This window comes from Thamnophis sirtalis, unplaced genomic scaffold (assembly GCF_051295495.1).
Source record: "Thamnophis sirtalis isolate CommonGarterSnake01/CBP01778 unplaced genomic scaffold, rThaSir2_p1.2 scaffold_1, whole genome shotgun sequence".
Classification (NCBI taxonomy): domain Eukaryota; kingdom Metazoa; phylum Chordata; class Lepidosauria; order Squamata; family Natricidae; genus Thamnophis; species Thamnophis sirtalis.
In genome coordinates this window covers 156,007,323-156,025,377 of record NW_028261381.1, presented here as the reverse complement: position 1 = coordinate 156,025,377, position 18,055 = coordinate 156,007,323, and the positions used below count along the sequence as shown (strand labels likewise).

The 18,055-nt window shown below is 39.0% G+C and overlaps 1 protein-coding gene across 2 annotated transcripts; it reads left to right on the top strand.

The window, feature by feature from the left end:
* Positions 1–1,723: 1,723 nt before the first annotated feature.
* Positions 1,724–17,305, top strand: KLHDC2 (kelch domain containing 2). 2 transcript variants are annotated; one of them, XM_014062692.2, is made up of 14 exons: positions 1,724–1,809; positions 3,692–3,864; positions 4,428–4,507; positions 6,303–6,420; positions 9,045–9,160; positions 10,459–10,540; positions 11,671–11,754; positions 12,710–12,790; positions 12,874–12,932; positions 13,329–13,438; positions 14,547–14,619; positions 15,297–15,384; positions 16,488–16,540; positions 16,955–17,305. In XM_014062692.2, the coding sequence occupies exons 2-14, from the start codon at positions 3,712–3,714 to the stop codon at positions 17,076–17,078; spliced, it is 1,221 nt and encodes a 406-aa protein (XP_013918167.2). In that variant the 5' UTR covers positions 1,724–1,809; positions 3,692–3,711; the 3' UTR covers positions 17,079–17,305. The 2 variants fall into 2 exon arrangements, with proteins under 2 accessions (XP_013918167.2, XP_013918168.2); XM_014062693.2 differs by lacking the exon at positions 1,724–1,809 and adding an exon at positions 2,142–2,394.
* The last annotated feature ends 750 nt before the right edge of the window (positions 17,306–18,055 follow it).

Below are 18,055 nucleotides of genomic sequence, written 5' to 3'. Positions count from 1 at the left end.
GACATTAAAAGAGGAATGTAAGGTTTCCTTCTCTGGGTAGCTTACCAAATGGTTGAATTATAATATCTGGCTAAATGACAATTACTAAAAATGTTCATCTGGTAATAAAAGGGTTTCTTTAAATACAAGAATATGTCTAAAAGCTATACTAAAAATTATTGAGGTGAATTTTTTTCCTGAGATAAAAATCTACAGGGATGACCCAGTATTTGCTAATTTCAGATTTGTTTTGATGATTTTGATTTTAAATAGATTCAATAGATAAATAGGTATTGAAAAGAGTATCAAAGTAGAAAATGTTAAACAATGTTCTTTCAAGCTAAAATCAATTTTAAAAGATTGGCATTGAATACTGTGCAGAGACGTTATATTGTCCTTATTTCTTTCTGTAAACACTAGGAAAAGCTTGAAGGACCCTGCAAAAAAGCATGTTGAAAAGGAAAGATGGAATCCCAAGAACAGTCATTTAAGAAAATTTGAAGGGAGAATTGAAAAGTGCCTAAAAAAGAGCAAGCCTCTGAATAGGAGCACTCAATTGCAGCACTTTATTTCATGTTTCATTTTCCCCCTTCAATCGGACTGACCCTATTGCTGGTGCGGATAAGGACCTCAAGTGCAATGTCACTGAATACAGCAAAGTGGGCAAAAGTGCATTCTCTGGTTCACTCTTAACTTATTGCCTCTGAGCATCATTGATAAATTATTGGTATAATTTCTCACCATTTTGAGGGAAGCATCTTAAAACTAATGCAAATCAAGAAAATTCAGCTTAATTATTTCTGATGTCGCAGTCACATACATGCACTTTTCTTAGCATGGATAAAACAGTTTGCATTGTGTCTGAATGGTTTTTTCAGTTTACTAATCTAAGGAGTTGCTTGTGCTTTTACATGCAAATATTAACCAGAGCCACTCCTTTGTTTTTGTTTACATTAGCCAAGACCAGAACCAGACCTTCTATTGTAATTCCTAAATTTCCCCAATTGGGATGGACTAAATTCTGCTTTCCAATAATTCCAATATGACTTTTAGCAATATCAGTACTCTCAAATTTTTATGGCTAGATGTTAAAGAAGTCATAGATGTGTGTGTTGTATAAATTTGATCACAGCTAACTTGCATTTCCTGCAATGTAGCTTGAGATTGCCCCAAAAATTAAAATTATTACAATGATCTTGTTTTGTACGATTGACAACCTCCGCAGTTCACAGAATAATTTTCAGCCAAGTGTATACAGTAGTTCGTATTTTATACATTTCAGCTCTGCAGCCGGATTCACTCACACTAATAAGCAGTTTGATGTTGAAAAGCAAAAGGCTCCCCTCTACAGTGCATGGTATCTAATAACACAAGCTGGCAAAGTGATTTTGGACCACAAGGCAGAAGTAACAATAAAACAAATTAACAATCCATTCACTTACACTACTACTATAGTAATCTGCCGCCAGCCCAGAATGCCGCCAGCCCAGAACTAATACAGCCGCATCTTTCTACCTAATTTTGGGGACGCCCCATTAATTCGCCAAATCCCGCGAAAGATCTTAGAAACTGGCTTTTGGGATTAACGTGAGACGCCGATTCCCGTTTACACCACCGTGCTGTCACAGAAATCAGAAATCCGGCTTGTCTAAAACCACGGATAAACATCTCACGGGAACACCTCCAGGGAAGCAATTCCACGCCCGGCCTGAAGAGGGAGGAAAAGCGGAAGGCGACCTCTCACCAGAGGGGCGGGGCTTCTGACAATGGGTGTGGCGGATATCTGCTCTGCGTAGGCGAATGTTGACAGTCTGAAAGACCCGGCATACAGTAAGGCGGAGGACTGGGGAAGGGATTCTTCCTCCACTTCAGCTTAAATTGAGGGGAGGGAAATGGGGTGGGGGCCGTCGTGAAATCAGTGAGCTGATAAAGCGGTTGACGTTTAACGGCGTCCCGCTCTTTAAAGCACCCTCTGCAGAAGAACGAGGGGGTGGAGATACTAGTCAGAACAGGGAGGAAGAGGGGCGCCTTTGGGAACGGTCCCCATTTTAAGAACGAGCCCAACGTAACCCTAAAACATGAACCCCATAAAGGCAAACGTAACGGTTCTTCCTTCATTTTGGGTTTAGGGAGAAAAGGTGAGGGAGGGGATCCATTAAAATACACCATAGAAGAGGCTGTTTTTAAGCTCATGTCAACATCAAAGATTTCATGGCTGCTTGGGCTGTGCTTTTGTTTCATCGACGCACAACCTTCCAGTCTTCAGGCTGACGATGGTGGGAAACTCAAGGTTTCTTTCATGACTAGAAAAACAAAAGTTGAAAACCAGCTTTTCCTTTCCCCATCACCTGTTTTCCATCTTTTTCTGGCCCAAGGTTGATTTTTCTATTGAAAGCATTGGTGACAGCCTCGGTTGTAAGCAGATGAAGGTTTTTAGAGCATCTCTGATTAATCGTATTCTGTATTTTCTCATTGTTTCTGCTTTCTTCCTGATGATGCCCACTGTGGTTTACAAGAGAAGTCCTGAATAAGAATTTCAGCATAATTAAAAAATTATTATTATTATTGTTGTTGTTATACAATTGTATCACAGCGGCCAGTTGTTTCGCCGGATTTGGCATTGGTTACTAGTCGGGCCCCACCCAGGGGCCTAGGACGTCGTAACGTATTTTCGCAATATGCGTGCAGATCCAAGCAGTGCGGCTTTTTGCATTTGACTGATGGTGATTTTGTCAATTTTTAACTGTTTTAAATGTAATTCCAGTGCTTTTGGAATAGCACCCAGTGTGCCAATTACCACTGCTGGTTTGTGCCATAGTCGTTGAATTTCAATTTTTAAGTCCTGGTATCTTGCGATTTTTTCATGTTCCTTCTCGGCGACCCTGCTATCACCTGGTATTGCGATGTCTATGATTGTGACCTTATTTTTCTCAACCAGTGTGATGTCTGGTGTATTATGCGCCAGTATTTTGTCGGTTTGTATACGGAAATCCCACAAGATCTTGACCATCTGATTTTCGGTGACTTTTCAGGCTGATGCTCCCACCAGTTTGTTGCTGTTTTAATATTATAATTTTTGCACAAATTCCAATGGATCATTTGTGCTACTGAATTGTGCCGCAATTTATAATCCGTCTGCGCGATTTTTTTACAGCAGCTGAGTATGTGATCAACAGTTTCGTCAGCTTCTTTGCAAAGTCTGCATTTGGCATCATCAGAGGATTTTTCGATTTTGGCCTTAATGGCATTTGTGCGGATAGCTTGTTCTTGCGCAGCCAAGATTAGTGACTCTGTTTCTTTCTTTAATGTACCTGTTGTTAACCATAACCAAGTTTGTTCACTGTCCACTTTATCTTTTATTTTTTCCAGAAATTGGCCATGCAGTGCTTTGTTCTGCCAACTCTCCATTCTTGATTTTATCACATCTTTTCTGTATTCTTGTTTCGTCTGTTAGGCCTTCAGTAGATTTTTGTTCTTTTGTTCTCAAGATAAGCAATCTCTACCAACCCTAGGAAATTCGAAAGTTATTACGTACAAGAAAAGCAGGTAAAAGTTAGTTTTCTGGGACTCCTGAAAACATTTTTCAATTTACAGTGTCATATCTTAGTACAGATGAAGGAAATAGCTTTGAGAAGGTTTTTTTCTGCTACCTTTTGGTTAAGCATATTTGAAATTACCACAATCCATTTCTCCTTTCTGTCTGTTTTTGAAGGATAATATCTTATTATCAGTATGGCAGATGACAATGAAGAATTGCCAGCAGAGGAAGATCTGCCTGAATCAGAGGAAAATTTGGAACAGCTTAACATGGGCAGCCCACCTGAACGGAGTGGTCATGTGGCTGTTACTGATGGAAAATGCATGTTTGTTTGGGGCGGATATAAGGTGAGGGATAAAAAAGAACTCTAGCTTTCTTATGAAATGCAACATTAGACAAAAATGGAGGTGGAGTCATGCTGTGGTGTCCAGGAGGACAGTGCGATTATGCTTCATTGATAAAAAGTGCAAGACATCCAAGGTGGATTTTGGTAATATGCAAATTGGTGCAATCTCTGTTGCATGCTGATACAGAAATACATTTCAAATGTATTAATTTTTTTAATCTTAATTTTAAACTGCTTCAGTCTTCTAAAATGAGAGTTATCCCACCGTTTTATGTGTTTGCATTTGATAAGCATTCCCAACATTTTGTCTTGCTAAAAATTGTAAGTTAAAAATTGTAAGCTATATTTTGATACGTTGAGATGAAAATAAAAAGCCAGGTATAAATGATTTGAGGGAACAGGACTGGCATTTCCTATAGCCCAGAAATGATATGCTTCTCAATATATATTTTGGGGGAAGGGATAGTAAGCTATGTGCTGTAACTAGCATAAAAAGTTTGGGATGCTTCTCCGTTGCTATATTTTATTAAGCTGCAGTGTCTTCTTTCTTCCTTCCTGATTCAGAATGCTCAAGTGAGGGGCATTTATGACTTCTATCTGCCAAGAGATGAAATCTGGATCTATAACATGGAAACTGAACGATGGTAAGGCACTTGAATGACTTCCATGGGTACCCTTCACTTCTTCGGTCAGAGGATGGAATTGTGTAGACAGTTATTGTTATGCAATTACTGATTTTTAGAAGGAGTCAGAGAAACGTTTCACAAGACTCATGACAGTTGCCTTTCTACCCTAGTTCTGGGTAGGAACTGGAGGGATTCAGTTGCAAAACATGGGCATGAGAAAGGATGCCATATCAGCAATAGCAATAGCAATAGCAGTAGCAGTAGACTTATATACCGCTTCATAGGCCTTTCAGGCCTCTCTAAGCGGTTTACAGAGAGTCAGCATATTGCCCCCAACAATCTGGGTCCTCATTTTACCCACCTCGGAAGGATGGAAGGCTGAGTCAACCCTGAGCCGGTGAGATTTGAACCGCTGACCTGCTGATCTAGCAGTAGCCTGCAGTGCTGCATTTAACCACTGCGCCACCTTGGCTCTTATCAGCAGCAGAGGCCAGGGAAAAAGAGAAGCTTTGCTGCTGGAAACCTACTTGAAACAATATAACAACAGCTTTTTTTCTTTCTTTCAAAATTATTTCAATTCAATTATATAGATAGAGTCTTTAATTTAAAAATACATTACAGGTAGTCCTCGACGTAGGACCAAATTAAGCTCAAAATTTCTATTGCTAAGCGAAGCATTTGTTAAGTGAATTTTGCCCCGTTTTACATCCTTTCTTGCCGCCGTTGTTGCATGAATCACTGCAGTTGTCAATTTTGTAAGACAGTTGTTGAATGAATCTGGCTTCCCCACTGACTTTGCTTGTCAGAAAGTTGCAGTAGCTGATCACATGACCCCAAGGCACTGTAACTGTCATAAACATGAGTCAGCTGCCAAGCATCTGAATTTTGATCACGTGACCACAAGGATGTTGAAGTGGTCACAAGTGTGAAAAATGGTCATGAGTCACTTCTTTTCAGGGCTGATGTAACTTTAAACAATCAGTAAATGCTGTTGTAAATTGAGGACTACTTGTATCTCCTTCCATTGCTTATCAACTTTAATGCTTCGTAGAAAAAGATTTTATGACGGGCTTGCTTTCAAATTCCTTGAGGGGGGGGGCACAGGCATGGAGAGAGTATTCCATCCTGCAGGGATCTTACCAGAGAAGGGCTGCCATATCAGCCAGAGTTTGCAGATTCACTAGATCCTTGGCTCGGTGAAGAGACCGGATGGGCAGATTCAGTTCTCATAAGGTTATTGCCTGATGGATTTGTTTAAAGTCCTTTGTAGCTTGATACCAAAGCACCCAAGGATCCTTCAGTCTACTTTTCCTACTCAGGTATACTTGCTATATAAAGTGGTCTGTGGCAGAGAGCATTTTTATAGTGTCATAATTGTAGAATTCACTCCCCCAAAGAGTTTGCTTGGAACCTAGCTTTATTTCCTTTAATATCAGAAATACATTTCTCCCCCCCACCAAAAAAAATGTTTTAATTCTGTTTAAAACCAATCTAATCATATTTTGCTGATGCTGTGTTTGTTCTATACTAATTACATTTGAATTTTAAAAGATGTGATTTCCGTTCATATGGCATCCTGAAAAATAATATTGTTACCGAGGCACCTATCGCAAAAAGATAAGCTGGGACAAAAAGCCCTGTAATTTGGGGAAGGCAGGTGCTGCTGGGCCAGACTAGCTTCTAATCAGTATGTGCTAAATAAGCAATGTATCAAATTGATTCCCAATGTTGTGAAGGACAGCTAAACATTGAAGATAAAAAGTTGTCTGATTCAAGCTCATTATTATTACTTTTTTTGCCTCTTCCATCTAAGGACAAAACACAGAACCACGGGAGATGTGCCTCCATCTATGTCAGGAAGCTGTGCTGTCTGCATGGACAGGGTTTTTTATCTGTTCGGAGGGCACCATGATTGTGGCAACACAAATAAGGTCAGTGACTGGGAAGGTCTCAAACTCTCTGATCCATCTGTGAATTTTCTATTTTTCTTTCCGATTTCCCCCCAAAAAATCCCTGCAATTTTGCCCCAAATGGCAATCTCTTATCAAGTGTTTAGAATGTGTTAAAGAACCATATGAAAATTGAAAGAGAATCCATTGCCCCATTTTTGGGTAGCTGATTGTTTTTTTGTGTATTATGAATACATCCTGAGGGTATCAGTACAATGGTGTCTTGATACTTGCTTTGAAATGTACTGAATTTGATACTCAATACATTTTGAGGTGAAAATTTTGTCCCGGTACTCGTACTCGGGGCTCATTTCTTTAGTACTCAACGCACAAGCTAGGACTTGTCAGTGTCGGCTGCCTTGTGACTCACTACATTATTCCTTATGGGAAAAAATTGTTTGGGCCTCATTGCTTTTGGTACTCATTGCATGTCCCGGAACCAATTAACGATGAGTACTGAGGTACCACTGTACATTGTAAGTACCTCTGTGATTTCATTATATTTGTGTTATACAGCTATTGTTGCAAGGTGGATAACCATAGAAATCAAATACATAGATTAATGGTATGCTGCTTACCCCAGGGACTCTAGGGATTTATGGTCATAAAGACACAACAATCAATTATAAACCTATCATAAATGCATTGGAAATTCTTGTCCTGCTGTCTTCATAGTTAAAAGTGTTCCATTCCAAAGAGCCTAATTCTCACTGCCTCTCTGAACATTAATAGGGTGGCAGCTATCTTGATCTCTGTAAGAAGCAAGTTACTCCTGAGTCAGGGTTTTGCCACCAAGAAAGCCGTCCTGATCTCCACTCCCTTAACCTCTTGAGGGTGGGAGCCCACAAGGTCACTCTCACTAGTATGTATTAGGTGGGCAGATTGCACCTGGAGTAGATAGTCTCAAGATACTGCATACCCCAGCCATAAAAGTTTTAGAAATAATGACCAGGATCTTTACCTGACCCAAGAAGCGGGGAATTTTGTGGTCCACTGTGACAATAAATCTTCATTGAAAGAAGCAAAAATGGCTGGGAATAAGAGTGTGCTGGTGTCCATATTGTTATGTGGAAGAGAAAAATAAATGTCTCAGGAGAAGCATAAAAATGAGCTGAATTCAGTGAGCATGTAGAAAGCCAGTTTGGTATAGAGGTTAAGGTATCAGGCTAAAAAGCAGGAAACCATAATTCAAGTCCCACCTTAGCCATGAAAGCCAGCTGGGGGGTCTTTGGGTCAGTCACTTTCTCTCAGTACAACCTACCTCACGGGGTTGTTGTTGTGGGGGAAATAGGAGAAAAAAGATGGGTTGGATATTTTTGCTGCCTTGAATTATTTGTAAAATAATAAAGGCAGCATACAAATAAATAAGTGTAATAAAACAAGAATATACGATGTTAAGAATGGATGGGCATTGGGAATGACCACTAGGAAGGTGTACATTGAGTTGGTTTGGCCCCATGGAGAGAATGAGTTAGGACTGAAACACAGAACACGTAGATATAAGAAGAGACAAAGGGTTGATAGCAAAGGAAAGATTAAGGATGTTGTAGTTGAATGGTGATCTTCAAAAAAAGAGACGAGAAATTAAAAGAATAAAGAACTAAGTGGTATATAGATGTTGTTGAAGCAAGGGTGTTGTATAAAGATAGTAATAGTCATGCATTTAATTTATTTGTTCTATTTCTTACTTCCTTTCTGTGGTTTGCATAATGTTACTAATGTTACTATATGCCATACCTGAAAGGGAATAGCATGATGGAAATATTAGATAAATAAATAAATGTAAACCCAGAAAGAGTTCTGATCAAATGGGCTTTGGGGATCTTTAGAGAAAGTTGTATTGTATATTTATTTATTTATTTGTATTTTGCATTTCTTTCTTCAAGTTAAATTGTTAAAAGTTTTTCATCTGATCTATCAGATGCAATTCAGACTGTATGTAGTCTAATGAAATCAAGGTTATTTTTCATACAAAGATTTTCTTCTACATATTTTGAAAACTTATTAAAGTTTAAGCTCTACCTTTCTTGGTGAGAGTTATCACATGTTTGTCCTCAAACAAATTTCATAATAATAAAATCTGTTCCAGTAGTAAAGTAGTAATAAAACTCTTTCCAAATGTTATTACAGTTTTTAAGATGGATTGCACATCTCTGACGTTTCAGCTGCCTGTCATTTTCTATTTCCTGTCTCCCCAAAATATATTCCCCAAACCTAAGTGAAGATGTTCCCATTTTTCACTAATCTCTTTCTATCCATAACCCTTTTTCTGTTGCTTTTGTCAGAGGAAATGCTCCTCTTCATGTTTAGCTTCTTGTAAACTTACTTGCCCTTTGTCCATATTTGGGAAATTGATTCACAGACTTCTACTTCTTTTGCCAGCTGGATTGGATTTTGGGAAGGAAGGTTTGATGCAGAAGTTAACGGCCTCAGTATGAAATGAAGTTTATTGCTACAAATTAAGTAATAAATTCGTCATGTCTGTTGAGTTTGGGGGCTTTGAGAATTAGGGGTTCTAAATTGATTTGACATAATCCAACAGAGATGAGACTTCATTTTTGGCATGGAATTGGAAGTCCAAGATCTGTCTCTTTATTTCTTTGCAGTTCTACATGCTAAATTCCAGATCAAATGACGGAGTGTTGCAGTGGATCAGAGTGGACTGCCAGGGTATTCCTCCATCATCAAAAGACAAGCTCGGAGTATGGGTTTATAGAAATAAGTAAGCACCAAGTAAATACACCAAGTAAAGGAAATGAAGAGTGGGAAGTAGAGGAGAGAGGTAAGGGAAGAAGAGAGGGATAGGAGAGAGGGCAAAAGGGGGGGAGGAGAGAAATGAGTGAAAAGGGGAGAGAGGAGAAGGAGAAAGGAAGGGAAAGTAGAGAAGGGAAGGATGACAGAGGGAAGAGAGGAGGTAGGGAGGGGGAGGAGAGAGGGAGAAGAAAGTGATAGATAAGGTACAAATATGGTGTATGGAGAGCAGAAGAGCCAATAATTGTTTTTGGGAATTGATGGTAAGATGAATTGATGTAAACATTTAATAATACAATATGATGTTGGCTATGTAAGAGTATACATGTGATTATATGTTATGAAAATGAAAAAATAAAAAACTTTATAAAAAAGGAAGGAAGCAACTATCAACTATTCCAAAAATCTGTTGTTCTTCTTGGAAACAATTGTATGATATATTTTGCTACTTATTTTTAAAAAAAAATCAGAAAAATGAACTTTTATATTATGTTTAAACGTTGGAATGAAAATGGAAATGCTTTGCTCATTTTCCTCAGTTTATTGTTGTATTTGGATCGTTTGGTATGTAACAATTTCTAAATGGTGACAGGGATTCTATTGTAAACATAAATCTAAAAACCAATACAGCTTACCAATATTTGAGAATAATTTAAATGTTGGAGTTACTGATAGGAAAGAGCGTTCTAAAACAACACATTAATTGAAACTATCAGCACAAATTGAAACTATCAGCACAAATGCCTACATTGCATAGGGTTCATTTCACTTATAGAATTAATCTAAACCGCTAAGAATTTTTGATATCCAAAAAGGTAGCATGTAATTAATTATGTCCTGTGCAATTTCTCTGTTAGAAGCAGTTTATGAAGATTAAAAAGACTATTGCAATCTTGAACGTCTTTTTGAAATATGAAAAAAAAAATCTGAAAAATTACATTTGAAATATCATTCCCATACTTTTAGGTGTATTGTACTGCAACTGCCATAAACCCCAGTAGTCATACTCACTAACAATTATATATGATCACTTGTCAAACAAATTTGGAAAGATGAAATCATCTAATCTCTTAGTTACTCATTTGGATTTCCTCCCCTATTCCCTTTGTTTATTCACAAAACACTGTGTAAGCCCTATGCACCAAAATGGTTCTTCTAGCTAACTTAAATGCAAAATCTCTACTGAATATAAAATATTATAATGACACTAATCTAGCATGATAGTTTATTGTTGTGGTTGATTTTTTCCCCTTATATCTTTTTGAACAGGCTTATATTCTTTGGTGGCTATGGCTATTACCCTGATGTGGAGCAGATTGGAACCTTTGAGTTTGATGAAACCTCTTTTTGGGTAATTCATTTTATTTTTCTGAGCTGGATTTTTTTAAATAGAAAGTTGGAATTCAGCCACGACTTGGCAAAGATTTGTTTTTTCTTACCATCTTTGCGTTCATGAAATTGTTTGGAAAGAATTATATTTCAACAATAAATGCAGGCTTTGTTTTTAAGTCAGCTTGCTGGTTACATTTAGCATATATTTAAGAAAAGGGGATTCCTTTTCAAAGGGGGCCCATAAGGTTCTAAGTAACATGAAGACCAAATTTATTCCCCCAAAGGATTTTGTCTAGGAACTGTTCAGAATTTAATCTCTGCTAAAATGAAGGATTCAAAAGACTTTGAGAAATTGCTGCCTGCATTGCTGCCTTCCTAGTCCTGATTTTAGTAAATAAGAAAAACTTGTCCTCTAAGAAAGTGCAGTTATTCAAGAATTCTGTTCGTAGAAGCAAATTCAGTTTTGTTTCATTTGGGGGATTATCTTAAATCTTCTAGAAATGTTGATATGCAGTGAGACAGCATGTCCTCCCCAGTGGTGGGATGCTGCTGGTTTAACAACCGGTTCAGTGAGTGCACATGTTGCACGCGTGTGCACCTAAAGCACTTGCACGCAGCACTGAAAATGGAGCATTTAGAAGCTCGGCTGCTTACCTTCCAAGTCAGCAATGGTAAGTAGAACATCGAATGGGGGGAAATCAGCTGTGACGCATGATTGAGATGAGCTAGAAAGCAGGAAATAAAGAACAGGATAGGCAGTGGCGGGTGGGCGGGGCCAACTGATCGTCAGCAATACTGGTCTGCCCGAACCAGTCCAAACAGCTGAATGCCACCTCTGCTCCTCCCTCACTTCCTTCTAGATGCACCTAACCATGATTAAAAACATCTATGATTTTGAAAGCAAATTGCTTCCATACTAGGCCAGGTGTTAAAACCCCCACAAAATTACAAAAAGAACTGAGTGTACCCTCATGCAGCATTTTTCATTCAGCTTGACGGCCTTTCTGCCAATTTGAATATCTGCAAGACAACTCACAAGTCAAGAAAGGAATGATTTAAAAATAATTCTAGATATGCTACTTTAATTAGAAATGTTGAAATGTTTGGCTGTAGAAAACACTATAACTTTGTGTCCATTTCTGGGTCTAGAATTCAGGTCTTCCCAGAGGGTGGAACAATCACGTACATGTCCTAGATACGGAGTCATTTACTTGGAGCCAGCCTGTGACTACGGTAACCCTCAAATAAATTTCTCTGTGGCAGCTTTAATCTGCCAAATGTCCAGGATCCTGCCGTTCTCTCAATGTGGATCACCTGGGCACCAATCTTCCTATTGGTGTATATTTAAAATGCTCCAATGGTGTGGTAATTAACAGTAACAGTCCCAATTCAACTCTTACTTTTGCTTCTAGTAGATTTATATCAGCAATGCTTTCTCAATCCCGTCCCCCCTGGCTGGGTTTTTGTTGTGTTGTTAATTATAAAAATGGTACAATTTCCCTGTTTGCTGGTTTATCTCTCAGGACTCCTGCAGAGATAAAACTATGTTATATATGGAAGAGATATTTTTCTGTTAGTGGCCTGAGAAACAAAGGGGAGACAGACACAATTTTATACCAAGGAGGTCCATCTTAATTTTGAACGATCAGTAAGCAATCGGCCACAAATTGAGGACTACCTTTTGACTACCTGTGTCTTCCCTAATCTAGTGCTCTCCACAGTTGTGTTAAATTGAAACACCATTGGTCGTTTTAGTATGGGTGGTGGAAGTTTTCGTTCTATATATGTTGAGAACATCAGATGGGTGAAAACTGATCTAAAGAGTACATTTGGGACAATGTTATATTCCAGAGGTTCCCAATCTCTGGGCCGCAGCCCACCACTAGGCCGTGAGCTGTTTGCAACCGGGCCATGGAGGCAGTGGGCGAACGCACACCCACACGCATCTCCACTTGCATGAACAGCGGATGAGCGCATGCAAGCGTGCTTCATTTGCATGACAGGCGTGCATGCGTGCATGTCACTTGTGGAAATGGAGCTGTGCATGCTTGCCAGCTGCACATGAGCAGAGCCATCACTTCCCTCTTCCGCCCCACTGTTGCGCAAAGCCAGAAAGGTTGGGGAATTCTGTTATATACCCTTTTATCAATTGCCTTCAGAATAATACTTTCTGGAATTCTCCTCCCAGGGTAAATCACCATCACCCCGAGCAGCCCATGCATGTGCTACAGTTGGAAACAGAGGATATGTCTTTGGAGGCAGATATCGAGTGAGTAGGAATGCAGAATGGAGGTACAGTTTCCCCTTGGAGGACCAACTGCACTAAACCCACGTCTCTCCCTCTCTTCTCAGGAATCTAGAATGAATGATCTTTATTTTCTTAATCTGGAAACATGGGAATGGCAGGAGATGTAAGTAGGTCTTTCTTCCCCTTCCTAATTGTGCTTCCTTTCAACATGGATTGTTTCATTTTACAAGATTTATATCCTGCCCTTCTAGGTAATTTCTAAGGTTTTGGCCATTTCTCCCATTAGACTTTTGGGGGATGACAGCTGTGACCTTTCCAGGGAAATATTTTCTATATTTTTTTCTTGAAAACGGCTCCATTTGCATCATCACACTTAGTATTAGGTGACTCACAGCATACGGAATTTTCTTCAAAAACCAAATTATGTCAAGAAAAGTCTTTGGGTCTCAGGAATTTTCACAATGTAGATGTTCCTCATCTTTATCTTGACAGATCTCTCTCTCAATCTATGAATTGCCCTTGGTTTTCTTACTTGGTGTGTTCTTCTCCGCCCCCATAGAGTTGTGCAAGGCATTTGCCCTGTTGGACGATCTTGGCATTCTTTAACCACCATTTCCTCAGATCATCTCTTCCTCTTTGGTGGCTTCACAACTGACAAGCAGCCACTCAGTAAGTAAATTTTAGAAGCGTAGATACCATCTTCAATTTCTGAGATTATTGGGTTTTTGGGAGAAGAATTCTTAATCCTGTGCCTTGGATTTATTTTTGCTTCCATCTGATGATTTCACAAGCCCCTTTAAATCATTCATCTTCTTTTAACGATCCCATAATCCCTTGCGGGGTGGAGTCTGGGCAATTGAATGGAGCTAACAGAGTGTTTTAATGGCCGGATGCCCTTCCTGTCGCCAATGCATAGTTTTGTTCAGCAAATACATTCTCAGTGTGCCCAGAGAGAGAAACAACTGGCTCTACCTAGGATTGAACTCACAGTCTCCTGATTGTGAGAAAAGAGATCCACCTTTAAAAAAACCCTCAGCATTGACGACAGGAAGGACCTCCGGCCAGTAAACACTCAGATCCATTCAGTTGCCTAAACTCCACCCTGCAAGGGATTATGGGGTTGTTAAAAGAGGATGATGATTTCATGGTAATTTCTTTGCCAGGGAGGAGGATTCCAAATTATTTAAGAAATAAATTAAATTAATGAGAGGAATATAGTTATATGAGGCATCTTGTAGTTGGCCTTCAGACACTGTATTTTTTAGAGTATAAGACGCACCAAGATTTTGAAGAGGTAAATTTTTTTTAAAAAGTTTTTGCATTTTGCAGACCTCCCAAGCCCTCTGCACGCCTCATTTTTTGTGAAAAACAGGACATGTAGAGATGAGAGGCCTGGGGGCTGGGAGGGAGCAAAAATGAGCAAAAAAATAGCCTGTTTTTTGCTTTTTTTTACCCTCCCCAGCCCCCAGAAGCACTTTGCAGGCCTCCCAAACCCTCTGCACGTCCACTTTGGTGAAGAGGGTGGGGTTTTGGGAGGCCAAAAATGCTGTATTCAGTGTATAAGACGCACCCAGATTTTCACCCTCTTTTGGGGGGAAAGGTGCATCTTATACTCCGAAAAATACGATATGTAGCCCTTGAGCCCTGTGCTAGCAGTGGTAGGTCTTCTCATGAGAGCCCAGAGTCTCAGGTAATGCCTCTTAAATCTGTACTAACTAGTTCCTTTGGGCAGCACTGAAAACATGCCTTCTCAGTTAAAAGTCTCTCTGCATTGCAGGTGATGCCTGGATCTATTGCATCAGTAAAAATGAATGGATACAGTTTGAACACAACTATTTAGAGAAACCCCGGTAAGACAGTAGCAAAAGTATTGCATTTCTACATCCCAAATTCACTACAGCAACTTTCATGTGTCCAATTGTCATGCATCTTGTCTTCAGTCAACAAAAAGTTGTTATGAGTACAGCAGTGTTTTTCAAACTTGGTAACTTAAATTTGTGTGGCCTGGGAATTCTTGGAGTTGAAGCCCACATATCTTAAATTTGGCAAGTTTGAAAAACGCTGCAATGTATTAACCTTCATAAAAATGTTTCATTGGTTTACCTGTCTCTTATGTTTGTCACCCTGAGCAGCATCTTTTGCAGCATAACTGGGGAGAGAATGGTTGAGAATATTAAGCTATTTCCACATCTCTATGTTTTCAAAGTCCCTACCACTATCAAATGCAAGAAATGTTTTTAAAACATTTCTTGGTTTCTTGGTTTATTATTTATCACTTGTGAGCAGAATATAAGAACCTATATAAAAATGGAATCTAATACAGTAAATTCCAGTTGCTATCACTGTACATTTGATAGTGTTGTTGATGTACACCCCTCCCCCAATCCAATTTTTAATTAGCTTGTAGTTTGCAACTGAAGCTGTAGTTACTGCTGTGATTTATGAATAGTCTCACAGACTCCTGTGCCCTTGACTCCTTTCTGTTTGTCCTGTTGCATTCTCAATGCTGCAAATGTTCTGTTTACAGACTCTGGCACACTGCTTGTGCAAGCGATGAGGGAGAAGTGATCGTCTTTGGGGGCTGTGCCAGCAATTTACTTGCCCATCACAAAGCAGTAAGTTTTTTCCCCCAAGTCTTATGTAATTTTTTTTCAGTTCTCAGCTTTGACTGAGTGTAGAGCACAAAGCAGCTGATAAGAATAGCAATATACAAACCTCTCTGGACCATTTTTACTACGGGATGATTCCACCAATCTGTTGCAGTGCATTCAGCCTGGGTGCAAGGCAGCCTGCCCATTTCTTTCCATCTAGCTGTGCAATCATAAGAGCAGCAAAAGGCAGCACTTCAGCCACTGATTTATTTAACATATGGCATCAGCCACCATAAATGTTCTCCTTAACCTGTTACCAGTGGGGATCAGGTTCAAGTTGGATGACTTCCTGAAGATACTTGACAATCTTTTTTATTAGACTGTGTTGTTTCTGTATGTCATTTATGTGGGTATATGCATAATTTTGTTATTTTGCTATTGTGTAGTGTATATTGGAGGTGGTGATCTTTTGAGAGCTGTATGCAATGAAATTTCATTTTAATATATGCTGATTAGTGTACAAAGTGACAATAAAGTATTCTATTCTGTTCTATTCATAAGCCATAGTTGCATGGCTATTTCCTCCCATCAATGTTCTTTCATACAAAGATATCTGCCCTAGACTATCTTGCTGAAACTGTATTTGTGTTTTATGAAAGCACAGAGGACGCATTACCCAAGAGGATAAGTATTGCTTGTTAGCTATAGAAATCATGGAAATAAATCTTCGCATACACACCAATTGATGTGGGAGGGTTGGCAGCTGGTGGCCACAATGCGAGCCTGAGTGGAAGACTGAACTGCAGCATATGTGTTTTGAGTTCCAAAGACTATAACCATTGCTCATTAGCATTTTTCACTTACTGAGTCACAGAGATTTACAATAAATAACCTAATTCTTCATTGATTCACTTCCTTTATTTTGCCTTTTGTGCAGGAAGTCTGAGCATAATTTATTGTCTTCACGCACCTTGTGAGGTAACTTGTTTGAGAAGCTATCTAAAGGCTAGGATTTAAACTCTTCTTTCTAATCCAGGTTCAGCATTCCGTTCTCTTCCTTGTGAATTGTAGATTGAGCTTCTCAGTCATGAAATTTCCATTCTAATTGATTGTTTCTTTGCTTTCAGGCACATAGTAATGAGATACTTGTGTTTTCTCTTCAACCCAAATCCCTGGCAAGGTATTTTTTAATACACTTTAAACTGCTCTTTCCTTTGATAAATATGCAAAATGAGAATTTGAGGCTACAAATCTGGCACTATGAGAACAATAATAAATGCTTTATTTATTTTGGTAGGAAGCTGACAGAGCTCGAGGAAATTTCTAGTCTAGGCCAGTTCCCTAAAACTTGTGCCTTCTACAAGTTCATGAAGCAGACCATTGAGTAGATGTTGGGTTTTTCTATTCAGTCTAAGATTACTTGTATCTGTTGCCTTAAGAAACCTTCAGTGTTCAACAAATACAATAAAATTCAATAGAAATGGATAGCTGTTCTTATCACACTTGACCTTGTATTTGTATAACATTAAGTAGGAATCAGAAAAACAATAATTTGTCTGAAATTTTAAGTTTCTTTTCATTTACTCCTCTCCAGATTGTGTTTAGAGACTGTTATGTGCTTCAAAGAAATCCTGGCCAATTCCTGGCACTGCCTTCCCAAGCACCTGCTCCACAGACTCAACCAGCGCTTTGGTAGTAACAACACATCTGGATCATAGGGAGAATCATCACTGGTCATACTGTATATAGATGGCCTTTCTATAAAAAGATGTAATAAGTTTACCATCCCTGAATGACAAAATGAAATTTGTATAGATTAAATGTTCTTGTGTTGTAAGTAGTGGCCACGTTGCTTTGATGTCTTTTGCCTGCATGTGAATAGCTTAGAAAGAGAACCTATTTTTGTGTAAAATTTGGTTGCAATAAATGATGTTATTTAATGCAATTGTGGAGAGATTCGCTATTTCTTCTACACTGGTACCAGAAGCCTTGTGTAAGATCGCATTTTATTCCATATAGCACAACCCCATATTTATGAAATCTATGGTCGGGGATCTTCAACGCAGCACTTCCTTACATGCAAAATTAAGATTTTGCCCCACAATTAATTGTTTCTATTACTCCTGATTTCTGAGAAAGGGTAAAGGGTAATGCCATTTTGGCATTCAGTGCCTCCAATACTAAGAAGCATATTCTGGAATGGGACTTCGGGAGAATGGTGGTTTGAAGTTTCTAATCACAATGGAAAGTATGGAACTGAAGCCAATAATTATTTTTCTTCTAAATATGTATTAAATGTATCATCCAAGTTCATGCCAAATTTTTAAAATTATCCATATAGTCTCCTAATATGGGGTCCCCAACTCCCGGTACACGGACCAATGCCGCCAGGTACTGGACCATGTGAGCAAAGCGTCATCTGTGCATGTGCAGGAAGCATGTGACACCATGCCTTCCTGGTCCATGGGAAAATCTCTGTCCATGGAACCGATCCCTGGCGGCCAAAAGATTGGAGGCCGCTTTCTAATACAATAAAGACAATCATCTAAAGACAATCTAGCAAAAAAAAGATGAAGTGAAAAAAATCAGCTCTATGCTGTAGCAAAAGAGTACAGATATGAAATGTAACACGGAGCCCAGTTGGTCACAAAGAATCAAGGGTTGTAACAGGCTGAACCATAAGCGCTTCCCAAAA